Raw genomic sequence first — 12,558 nt, forward strand, 5'->3', positions numbered from 1 at the left:
TCCGTTTCGAAAACAAACAAGAAACAACCACCTAGTGGCTTTCGTCTATATTAAGTATTGTGATTGATTGTCTTTATAGTTGGTATGCCTATTTGGTAGTAGCTGATAAAACTTCTTAGTTGCTGAGTTATGCTTCTTATTCATTATTATATGGCTATCTACAATTGAATTTCAACTAATTTTTTGGCTATATAACAGAAAATGCGATCATATTTTTTTATAGAAAAATAACCCTGTCACATGTCTTGTATTTGGAGTATCAAGCACTCATTCTATGACCAAAAAGAAACACACGTTAACTTATGAAGAAACCATTCTATGTGACCAAAAAGAAACACACATTAACTTAGGTTTTTTTTTACTTATTTAAATTTAAACTAAAAAAAAGTTAATAATCTATTTTTCCTATTAAGAGATTATATACGAGAATATCCTATTTTTATTATTAGTGAATCACATTGAGTAATTAAGTTTTACTAATTAAAATATGAAGTGCACTAAAAAAAAGTATAACTTAACATCTTTTATATTGCTAGTAGATCGCATTGGATGTTAAGAAACTTATTTGTACTAAATGTTACGATGGATTGTCCGCTAAAATAAAATTACATACAGTCATTTTATATTTGAATTTCAATGAAACCAAACTATTTTATTGTCAAACATATTTCTACTCAAGTATTAGAACTCTTTTAACTATATTTGATTTTAAAAAATGCTGTTTCTATGATAAAATAATTATTGTATATTTATATATAAATATATATTATTTAATTTATTTTTAATATATATTTATATTTAAATATATTTTCTATATAAATAATTAATTTAGTGAAATTTTTAGTATACATGTACCATCATTATTAATTTATATCCGGTGCATATTGAAATCTAGCAAACGTTATGCTTTTAATACTGACTCTTCATATTTACTTAAACATGATTATTATTAATTAAAGAGATGAGATTAGTAAAACCAATAAAAAAAATAAGTTTGCTCTGAAAAAAAATTTACAAGAATAGCCTATTAATATATGAATAATATTGTACATTTAAGTATTTTTTTAACTAAATTTAATTAAATTAATTTAATATAATAAAAATTAATTATAATTAATATTATTTTAAATCTTATTATTTAATTTAATTAAAATTAATTTATAAAAAAATTTAGATGTATAATATTATTCTTAATATAGTGTTAATTTAATATAGAAAATAATCTAGCCAATGAGTAATAGCTCAAATGACATAATCTCCCCATACTCAATTAAGAGGTTGTGGGTTCGATTCTCCTATCTTTGGTAAGAAAAAAAATATAGAAAATAATCTAAAGGTACCGGACACAGCCGGTAAAATACATTTTCAGAAAGTCATAACTGGGATTTTCAGGTTAACTCCAGTATTTCTTTTTTTTTTTTTAATTCCAAAAAAAAAATATTTTCACTGTCTCCTCGCTTCTATCTTCTCACTCTTTCCATTCTCTCACTTCACTCCTTCTCCCTAAAATTTTCTCTCTCATTTCATCTTTGTTCTTATAGATCAAACTCCTCTTTCTCTCTGACACAATTTTCTTCTTCCTCTCTTTCAAACTCTTCGTTCTCCCCCAGAATTTCCCTTGCTATTTCTCTGGAAAATAAATAAATAAACAAAAGAAGCATGAGAGATTTTGCAGAGTAATGTGTAATTGTGTATGAGCACCATAGTTTCAAGGAACCACCCATTTTAAATTTCTGTTGTTCCTTATGAGGTTGCAGTGCACAGTTTTCTCGTTTTCCACAATGCAGAGTGGAATCTCATCCTTTTGGGGATTTCACTAGCTGATTTTGAAATCCATCACTGGCTAGTAGAGTAGAATGCAACCCCCTTTAAACCCTAACTTTGCTCAAGTGGTCAATTCATTTTACGAGGATTTGACCCTTTTGTGTTCCTAAGTCCATCAAGCTTCAAGCTTTTCTGTATTCTGAGCTGATTTGAGGTTTTGTATCTTTGTGAAAATGGGGGTCCAGTGTCTTAATGGCTCTCAAATTGAGGGATTTTTGGTTGGCCCTGAGTGTGTACTTGGCTGATTTGAGGATTCTGAGTGATACTCCAGGTTCATTTTGGTGGAAGAAAACCCGAGATCTGTGTTGAAAGTGCTGGAAGCTATATAAGTCAGCAGTGTGCACGCCAGGTGTTTGCTAATGTGTACCAGTGACTCTTGAGCTTCCAAATGATTAAAAAAGTACGGGGTTTCAGTGAATTTCGTCTCCGGTAAGTGATGATGGATATTTAGAGCTTGAAGAATCCACTGGACGTGTGAGTTATTGGTGAAGTTGAAATTTTGAAGGAGGTTATTTTGGTGGGTTGTTGAAAAAGCAAAGAGATTTTGTGTTCAATAATGTCGGGGGCTCCTAGATTGAGGTCTATGAATGTTGCTGATTCAGAGGCAAGGCCTGTGCTTGTACCAGCTGGGAACAAGACAGGGTCTTTTGGTTCAAGGAAACCAGCTACAAAGCCACTGAGGAAGGCTGAGAAATCCAGGAGCGAGGTTGCTTCGGCGAAGGAGAAGAAACCATGTGAATTGTCCTCAGCTGTGAATCCCTCACCTTCTCCTCAGTCACACTCTGCAAGTGTTTCTTCTGTGCTTCGCAGGCATGAGCAATTGCTGCACTGTAATTTGTCTCTGAATGCTTCATGCTCATCTGATGCATCCACAGACTCGTTCCACAGCCGAGCTTCGACTGGGAGATTGACAAGGTCTAATAGCTTGGGAGTTCCAAGGAAACGGTCTGTGTCAAAGCCTAGAAGTGTTGCCTCTGATGGTGTGTTAGAATCTGCCCCTGATGGTTCACAGTCCAAGAAGAGGTGTGCTTGGGTCACTCATAATACCGGTTTGTTCTTCTTCTATCACTTTCTTTTCATTCTTAAGAAGAAATATATACTAATGTTAATAATATCATGGACCTTTTATGATTGTTTTAAATGCTGATGACTCTCACAAATATTTACATTGATAATTTCCATTGAACTTCTGGCCAGGATGAGTTTCAGTTGTTGAAGATTTTGATTTTACTATATATGTATGCACTTGGATATCATTTTATACTTTGTATATAGTTCGATGTCAAATTAGAAATTGAGAATGAATTCTGGTTTATTTAAGGTGTGTTTTCAGAAAAGTGAATACTTTTTGTTTGCTTGTGCTTCTGAGCTTCATTTATGGGCAAATAAATATAATGAATGGGCATGCCTTGCTTTCATGGGTTAGTTGTTTTTCTCTATTGAAGAGAAAACTGGGAATTCCAATTGTATTTTTGATATAAACCTGATATGGATGACAGTAGAGATTAAAAAACAAGTCCTGAACAATAATGGAATTTATTCATGTCGTTTCTAACTATTTTTACTTGGTGATAATCTAGAACCATGGTATGCTACTTTCCATGACGAAGAATGGGGTGTTCCAGTACACGACGACAAGTATGTGATGCAAATGAAAATAATATTATGTTAGTTGGAAAATGCATGAGTGTTGTCCGTTTAGATTTTTCTTGACTCTTTTTGGCTCATGTAGGAAACTATTTGAGCTTCTTGTTCTTTCCAGTGCTCTGTCTGAGCTCACTTGGCCAGCCATTCTGAGCAAAAGGCACATTTTTAGGTAAGATCTATCTAGAAGTTATATATATATATTAAAAAAAGTTTTCCATTATGAGCCTCTGATATGCAAATTGCAATAGTTTGCTGTTATGTCAGCTGAAGCCTATTTTTTGCTGTGGCTTTATCAGCATCATTTTTGTTAACAAGGTTCTTTGCAGGGAAGTTTTTGCAGACTTTGATCCCATTGCTGTGTCGAAGTTAAACGAGAAGAAGTTGATGGCGCCAGGAACTGCTGCTACCTCCTTACTTTCAGAGCTTAAATTGCGAGCCACAATTGAGAATGCCCGTCAAATATCAAAGGTAGATTAGTTTTCTCTTGTCTTGTAGTGCAAACTTCATAATGGAATATGAAACATTTCGTTCATAAGCACTTATCGATTATTTTATAAGAAAATGATTTATCAGTTGCTGGATCATTGGAAGCTAACAGAATAATGAGATAGGCTTGGCCGTGTTTAACTACCATTACCTAAACCCAATTTTCTAAATTAGGTGTATCTGGATTTAATAATATGTCTGGGGTATAAAAAGGGTTTTCACTAACTGAAGGCATTCTAACCTGTTTATCCTCAATAGGATATGCTAGCAAGGAAAGAAGTCAACTAATTAATACCTTGCTAGTTTGGAGGCTTAATTTTTTTTCAAAATATTGTTGCCTTGTTTTCTTCATTGATCTCTAGGAGAACTACCTAATAAGACAAGCTAGTAGGACGAAAATCGGAAATGTTTGGTAACAAAAAAAATTAGTCAAAAACAGCTAGAACTTGACTTATTTAGCATTCATTAATTGTTGCTAGAATTAATGAATATTAAATAAGACAAGTTTTGGCTGTTTTTTTGGTCTCCCTAGCTTTACCAAACATTTCCTTTAAAAAAATAAAAGAAACAGAATGCATTAATGGCATCATACTGCTTGCACTTTCATTTTTCACAAACTGTTTACAAACAGTTGTATATCATATGACTGCGCTTGAGTCATAAAATTGTGGACCCACTTGAACATAAATGCTAGAATCGTAAAGGATAGTTCAATTCTGTTCTGATAACTGACACATTTTACCCCCCCCCCCCTCTTTCTCTCTCTCTCACAGTTTAATCTTAAGTAATTGAGTGTAACTGTAAATTTCTAACTCATTAATATGAGTAGGATATCAAAATTTTGTTGTTCATTTGAATAGATTTATCTTTTTTATCTTTCTTCCCCTTTGATGAGGGTTTGAATGACCTAAGATTGGTGTTTAATGATCATTTGATCAGGTAGGTTAGGTAATAAAGGTAATTGGGTTGTGGTCCTGCTCCTTATTCAATTTGCATGACCCATATGGGGCAAACCATGATATTAATCTATCGTACAACTTGAGCTTCTTGTAACCTAATTTGCAACAGTGATATGCAACCTAATTATTTGGATTCTTTAACTAGCCACATGCTTAGCTGTTATGTCCCAACTCAGCTATCTAACCTTGATACTTTTTCCCAACCTATTAGACACAACAAGGCCCCCTTTATTTTTCACTGAACTGCCATAATTGCATTCTTTCATAATTTGCACTATGGCTATGATTATCATTGCAACTAACTCTTTACAGGTTTTGCTGATTCCAGGTCATAGAGGAGTTTGGGTCATTCGACAAGTATATTTGGAGTTTTGTGAACCACAAGCCTATAGTTAGCAGGTTCCGGTATCCACGACAGGTTCCTGTTAAGACACCAAAAGCTGATGTTATTAGCAAAGACCTTGTGAGGAGGGGGTTCCGCAGCGTGGGACCTACCGTCGTATACTCCTTCATGCAGGTTGTGGGGTTAACAAATGACCACCTCATCAGTTGCTTTAGATTTCAGGAGTGTATAGCTGCAGCAGAACGCAAAGAAGAGAATGCCATCAAGGATGATACTCAACAAAAGGAGACTGATAATGTGATGCAAGCTGATCTCTCCATTGCCATTGATGCTTTGAATTTCTCCTCAGAAGGAATTGTGTGACGGTTCCTTTTGGACCAAATTTGTGTTACTTGTCAGCCTTACATTCAGTAATGATCATGTTGTAGCATTTTGTGTATCAATCTCATGGAGTCCCTAAGAGCACAGTTAAATTGAATTTAGACCAATTGGGGTGCCCATATTGTTGTATGATGCTTTAGGGAATCCTTTAGAAATTGGTGTACAATTTTTTGTACAGTAAAAAATATCAGTGATTAGAATTTTCTTTTAAACCAGTGGTAGCAGTTGTTATTATTATTGTGTTAAATGCTTTCAATTTGATTATATCTGCATACATGCGTGTTTTTTTTTTTCTACCAAAGATAGGAGACTCGAACTCGCAACCTCTTAATTGAGTATAGAGAGACTATGCCATTTGAGCTATAACTCATTGGCTAAAAATTTGGAAAGATAGGAGACTTGAACCCGCAACCTCTTAATTGAGTATGGGGAGTCTATGCCATTTGAGCTATTACTCATTTGCTAATTTGGAAAGATATGTGACTCGAACCCGCGACCTCTTAATTGAGTATGGGACTTGAACCCGCAACCTCTTAATTGAGTATGGGGAGTCTATGCCATTTGAGTTATTACTCATTGGTCCATACATGCGTGCTTGTTGAACAGCTAGTGTTGGAATATGATCGATGACATTGATTGATGTAAGAGTAAAAATTTTACAGATAAGATTTGAGTAATAAAATCAATAATTTTAATTAGACACACACACACAAAAAAAATTCAATCATTTTAGTTTATTCTACACTCTTACTAACTAAACTCATTTAAGAAAGTTTATTTGGCAAGTTTCTTTCTTTTATATAGAATTTAAAACAAAGTAGGTAGGTTTGCTGAGAATTGACCTTGTCAAATTCAATTTAATACATTATCCATCACACCTTAATTCAACTTATGCTCTCCCGGTCCTACCTACCTCAATTGTTTTAGGTCCAACCAGTCACTTCAATTGTTTGTTATATTTATAATTAAGGAACAAAACTCAATAATTAAGATTAGACAAATTAATTGCCGGTGAAGTGTTTCTTGTGTTTCAAATTGTTGAGAATGATGAGTTTTTGTCATGTCTACATAAGAGTTTGATTAAACAATGTAAGGAATCTTGGTTTATATCTTCTATGATGACAGCTAAACATAGTATTCAATTTATTCATTAAAAAGTAAGATCATTAGAGAAGGGATTGCATGTTAATGGGTCATTGAAAATATCACTAGCATTGAAAGGGAAAATGGCATCAATGCATAAATAGCCATTCACATTACCATGTGAAATGAATATGTTAATCATATGATATATCACGGCACTCATGCCCTTTATAATTCGAAAATGACATGCTCAAGTGTTTGATATGAATGGTATAAAATGTAACAATATATGTAACTCCAAATAACACTATATTGAAAATAATGATGAAAAGAATTGATGCATTTTAAAATGAACCTTTCGTAGAAGGAAGAAAAAGGTATCATTCAGCAGGGTAAAGAAAGAAAAGCAAATTCTATTCCAAACACTTAATATATTAAATTTGCTTTAACAATATTACCAATAATTTTATAAATTTGGACGTGATCTCAATGCAAAAGAAAATAATAATAAAGCCCATTCAATTTTGTGCATCTGTATAACTGTATTGATACTTGTTCACTGTTCTACTATTTTCAGATTATAACGTCACTATATATACCTGCCAAAAAAAGCGTCACTATATATAAATAGAGTAACAATTAGGTTTCTGAAGATTTTGACTTCGGACTAATTATACTCTAAAAAAAAGTATCAATTTAGTCATCCACGATAGCAAATGGTGGATACGTGAAGTCTTTCTATCAATTTATCATGTAAAACTTAACGGTGCTGCCTATATGTACTGTTAACTGATTTATGAAAGATCGTCATGTATATAATAACTTTTGGAGTAAAAATTCACCTATTTTATTAGATTTATAGTAAATAAAGAGCAGTTGATAAATATTATATGCAAACTCAGAAGATAATAAATATTTTGCCATTCAAAACTATATCGTTTTTATACTCATGTGGCAATAATGGAATATGCACCAAGATGGATAACAAAATACATGAGTAATTTCATTTTGTTTCACATTATCCATTGACAAAAAGACATACATGTCCACTATGTATTATCGTGAAAGACTTAATTGATACTTTTTTTTCATCAAAAACTAATTAATCCGTTGTTAAAACTCTTGAGAATTTAATTGTCACTTTACTAACTCGTATAATTAAAACATTTCAAAAGGACGAACAAAACATAGTGTTGTGTTAGGTTATTAGCATTCGTAAAGCAATAAAAAGCAAAAGCAAAAGCGATGTTATATTATGCTAATTTATGTTACTTTTTAATTTATTTGTAAAAATAAACTAGGAATTAGAAAAAGGGAAAAGTGAATATTTTGACTTATTTTAGACTAATAATGTATTATGTATAAACAATAAATACTAAATTAAATAAAAATATATATATATTCTCTTGGTGACAAGAAGTAGTCGAGTAGTAAGTAGTAACATTTCTTTCATTTTTTTTTTGGCAAATATGTAGTGACATTTTTTTTTTGGATATTTCTTTTTGGTATTTAAACGGGTTTTTTTTTTGGGTATTTATGTAGTAACATTTCTACTGCTAATAATTAGGACTATGGGCACAAAATTGGCCCAACTCAATCGTAGTGTAAAGCGCCTAAAGCTGAAGTAAAGTTATTATAATGTCCAAAAAAAAAACGTAAAATTATTATTAATGACAAGAAGACAAAATTCAAGTCTTCATTCACTTGTGTAGCCCGACAATATTATTGAACAAATGTAATAGCCCGTGCTATATTGAAATTATAATTTTAAATTTTTTGTTAAGATAAATTTAAATTATAATAATTTGATTAATAAAAATGTAATATATTACGTATTATTTTTTTTTTTAATCTAGTATTAAATGTATTAACTCTAAAATAGTTATTAATTAATTAGTTTTAGTAATTTATTTTTTTCAATAAATCAAACATATATACTCAATGTGACTATAAATAATTTAGTAATATTTAGACCCACCAATAATTTTTTATATGTTGTTTTACTGTCAAGTAAGAACATATCAAAATCAGCTCAAAATAAATAATAAATAATTAGAGAATTCTAATGCACAAAATTCTCTAATAAACAATAAATAATTTAAACCCACTAAAAAATAACTCAACACTTTTCTTTGATACCTACAAAACATATACCTGAAATAATATTATATCAATGTTAGTATACAGTTTTACAATCATCGAGCGTATTTACTATACATGACTCCTTCTTAAAAGTTATTCTACATATGTGTGCAGTCGAAAGATAAATTACTGGACTTTATTTTATTTTTCTAAATTACTATAATTATGCATTATTCATTAAATGCTACTTGTAATATAATTGTAATATTGTAATATAATAAAGATATTTTTCTAAAATAAATTTAGAAGAGAGAATAGTGCTTTCATTTTGGAGGAAAAATGAATTCATGAGGAATTGACACTTCACTTTTATTAGTTGATAATGTATTAAATATTGATTTTATATAATTATAATAAAGATATTTTTCCTAAATTAGTATAATCATGCATTATTCGTTAAATATTAATTGTAATATAATTATAATAAAGATATTTTTCTAAAATAAATTTAGAAGAGAAAATAGTGATTTCATTTTAGAGGAAAAATAAATTCATGAGAAATTGACACCTCACTTTTATTAGTTGGAGGAAAAATCCAATTTTAGTATATTTCTCGTTATTATATATTTTTCTCTAATCATATATCCACTGTTTTCTTTCCTTCATTTCAGCATTTTGAATCTATGTTTAAATTTGTCGTAGTTCTCACTTCTCAGTCATTCTATTAGATATAGTTGATAACTATTGAAATTCTTTTATTAACATAGGAGAAAAATATATTATTATATAATAGAATTAATATGAGTATATTTTGTTATTAAATACACAAAGTGAATGTAAAATAAAATTACACATAAAAAAAGCAAAGAAAATAAAATTAAAATAGCAAAAACGATAAAAAGATTACTTTTACAATTTTGTTTTGTGATTTTTATGTATAGAAGATTAGAAAATAATAAACTTTTGACTAAATTAATTTTGTATTTGTTGAATTCAAATTAAATAAGTAATAAGTTATATTATTTTAATTTATTCCTTAAATTTATATATCATAAAAATCAAATTAATATACATAATTTTAAATTGTGTGATACTTAAATATCTAATCAAATCAATTAGTTGATATAATTAATGCATCATAATGAATTGTATTTAATGAGGTAAACAAAATAAATTAAGAAACACTCTCAGAAACATGCTACGTTGACTCTATCATTAAATGTAAAAAATCGATTTTTATATAATAGAATCGATAATATAATAGACGGCGAGAAAGAGAAAGATAAACATTTTAGATCTTAGGTTGTTTTATTTAGATGTTGTAATGTGTGTATCACATTATTTTACTTATTCTACCCTATGAACCTTTTTACAACTTTATTTCAGTATCAATAGATTTTCACTACCTTTTAGTAATAAATTAAAATCCAAAATAAAATTAAAAAAAGTAAAGAATATAAAATTATTGATTGAAATTTTATTTTATTTTTTGTTATTATAACAGGTATTTTCATTTAATATACCAACACCGTACAAAATTAATCGAAAAAAAAGTATAAAATATAAATAAATATACTGAATTAAGAGATAAAATTATATTTGTTATCTCATTTTTACTTTTAGCAGCACAATAGAATATCATGTACTCAACATAATTTAAGATGCAAATTATAATTAATTATACTTTTTATTTTAAAATATTTAAAATTAATCTTAATATAAATAAAAATAATTTAATATATTAAATAAATTAATAGAATAATATAAGTTAACTATTTTTTTATTAATTTTGTTGTTTTTTTCTGACTAACTTTAAAATTAAGACTTTTTTTTTTAATTTGACCGTGAAATAAAATTAGAGTTGTTGGTCTACACCATTAAAAAAAAAAATTAATACTATGCAATTACATTTGTACATATAACATGTTCCTAAATTTTTATATGCTAAACTTAAGATTCTGTATTTCTTTGTTTATGCCATAAATAAATATTATTTACAATGATTCGTATTGATTTAAAAGTTTAAAATTTTTTGTACGTATTAATTTTATATTTAATATTAAAACATAAAAATTTACTGTGTTATTTTACTATTAATGTTGTAGTATTACATTATAAAATATAAAAATTAAAATTATTATTATATAGCTTAGATGGATTGAACTAAATATAAAACAGAATTGTATTATTAAATTTTAGTAATTTTAATTAGTTAATAATATAAAATAAGATAGAAGTGACTATTTATAATTGAATAGTTTTGGTTGATTAGACTAAAAAAATCGAAAAATACTCTAAATAAAAAGCCAAATTAACTTTAATATTAAATTCATTAATACCATTTTAATTTTATATAATAGTTGGATAATAAATCAGTAAAAGCAAATGAAATGATGGCTTTAATTAATATTTGATAAAATATTTATTTAAAATAATTAAAAAAAGTAAAAGTATGATATTATTAAAAAATAATATATTTTTATGTTTAAAATACATTTAAATAAAATATTTGTAAAATATAAAATTTAGAATAACATAGCTTCATGAATATTAATCATTAATCAATGATGAACTAACATAAAATTATAATACAATTTATTAACAAAAAATAATCAACAATTAATATTAATAAATATAAAAATCATCCAAACACTTTAATTAAAAGTATGAGTGGTTAATTATCATTTATTATTAATAATATTTTGTTCATAACTAAAACTAAAAATATAATTATTCAGATTTAGATTTTAGAAAAATAAACATATAAGTAATAACAAATAATCTATTTTATCATGCATATTATAAATTAATGAATTAAACTAACTGATATAATGAATTATAATTAATTAATTGGTATAAATTATATGATGTTTAAAAAAAATAAAACGAATAAGAAGAAAATAAAAAGAAATAGAAAAGATAAAAGACTACAATAAAATAAATTGAGTGTGAGATAGAGTTTAATTTTTTTTACAAATTTTATGTTTCAATAATAATAAATAAAAATACATCAACATGATATCTAAGAAAAAATGATGAGATAAAATCATAACACAGTTCTAAAATAAAAGTTTAAATTAAACCATAATATCATTGCACAACACAAATTGAAAGTAATTTCACATTATAATATACCACACAAACATGTAAATGACTTAAGCTTAATTACGGAATTTTGTTTATTTATGCATACATGATAACATTATGGTCTGTAAATGCTTCATGGATAACATATCATATATTGCTTTGAATGATGAGCACGGGAGTTGAAGAGTGTGTGGTGGTTTGTGTCCACGATAGTTGACTTCTTGCGACGACGCATCATAGGAAGAAAAAGAATTGTTGTAAAAGCTACCTAATGAAAGAGTAATTGGTAAATGAATGATATTTTATTGTAGCATATATGGTCTTTTATAGTGGTAAAATAAAAATGAAAGGAATAAAATTTTATATTTTTATATTCGGAATAGAATTTGATATTTATCGTAATAAAATTAAATAACTAATCAGTTATAATTCATGTATTTAAATAAATAAAATAATTAAATAAAAATATTTTTAAGAATTAATCAAATCAATTAGTTGATACAAATAATTAGTATAATTGATTAAAATTAGTTGATATAATTAATTTATTATAATTGATTGGATTTAATAAATTAAAAAAATAAATAGGAAAACATATGAGACAATGATTTTTTTTAACTAAATTAATCTGTATTTATTGTATTTAATCATTATAAGTAATAAATC

The 12,558-nt window shown here is 27.8% G+C and overlaps 1 protein-coding gene across 1 annotated transcript; it reads left to right on the forward strand.

The window, feature by feature from the left end:
- Positions 1-1,395: 1,395 nt before the first annotated feature.
- Positions 1,396-5,852, forward strand: LOC112723431 (uncharacterized). The gene is made up of 5 exons (XM_025774812.3): positions 1,396-2,873; positions 3,405-3,462; positions 3,557-3,640; positions 3,798-3,939; positions 5,245-5,852. Exons 1-5 carry the CDS (start codon positions 2,381-2,383, stop codon positions 5,620-5,622), a joined length of 1,155 nt encoding a protein of 384 aa, XP_025630597.1. The 5' UTR covers positions 1,396-2,380; the 3' UTR covers positions 5,623-5,852.
- Positions 5,853-12,558: the final 6,706 nt, after the last annotated feature.

The sequence above is a fragment of the Arachis hypogaea genome, chromosome 11 (assembly GCF_003086295.3).
Source record: "Arachis hypogaea cultivar Tifrunner chromosome 11, arahy.Tifrunner.gnm2.J5K5, whole genome shotgun sequence".
Lineage (NCBI taxonomy): Eukaryota > Viridiplantae > Streptophyta > Magnoliopsida > Fabales > Fabaceae > Arachis > Arachis hypogaea.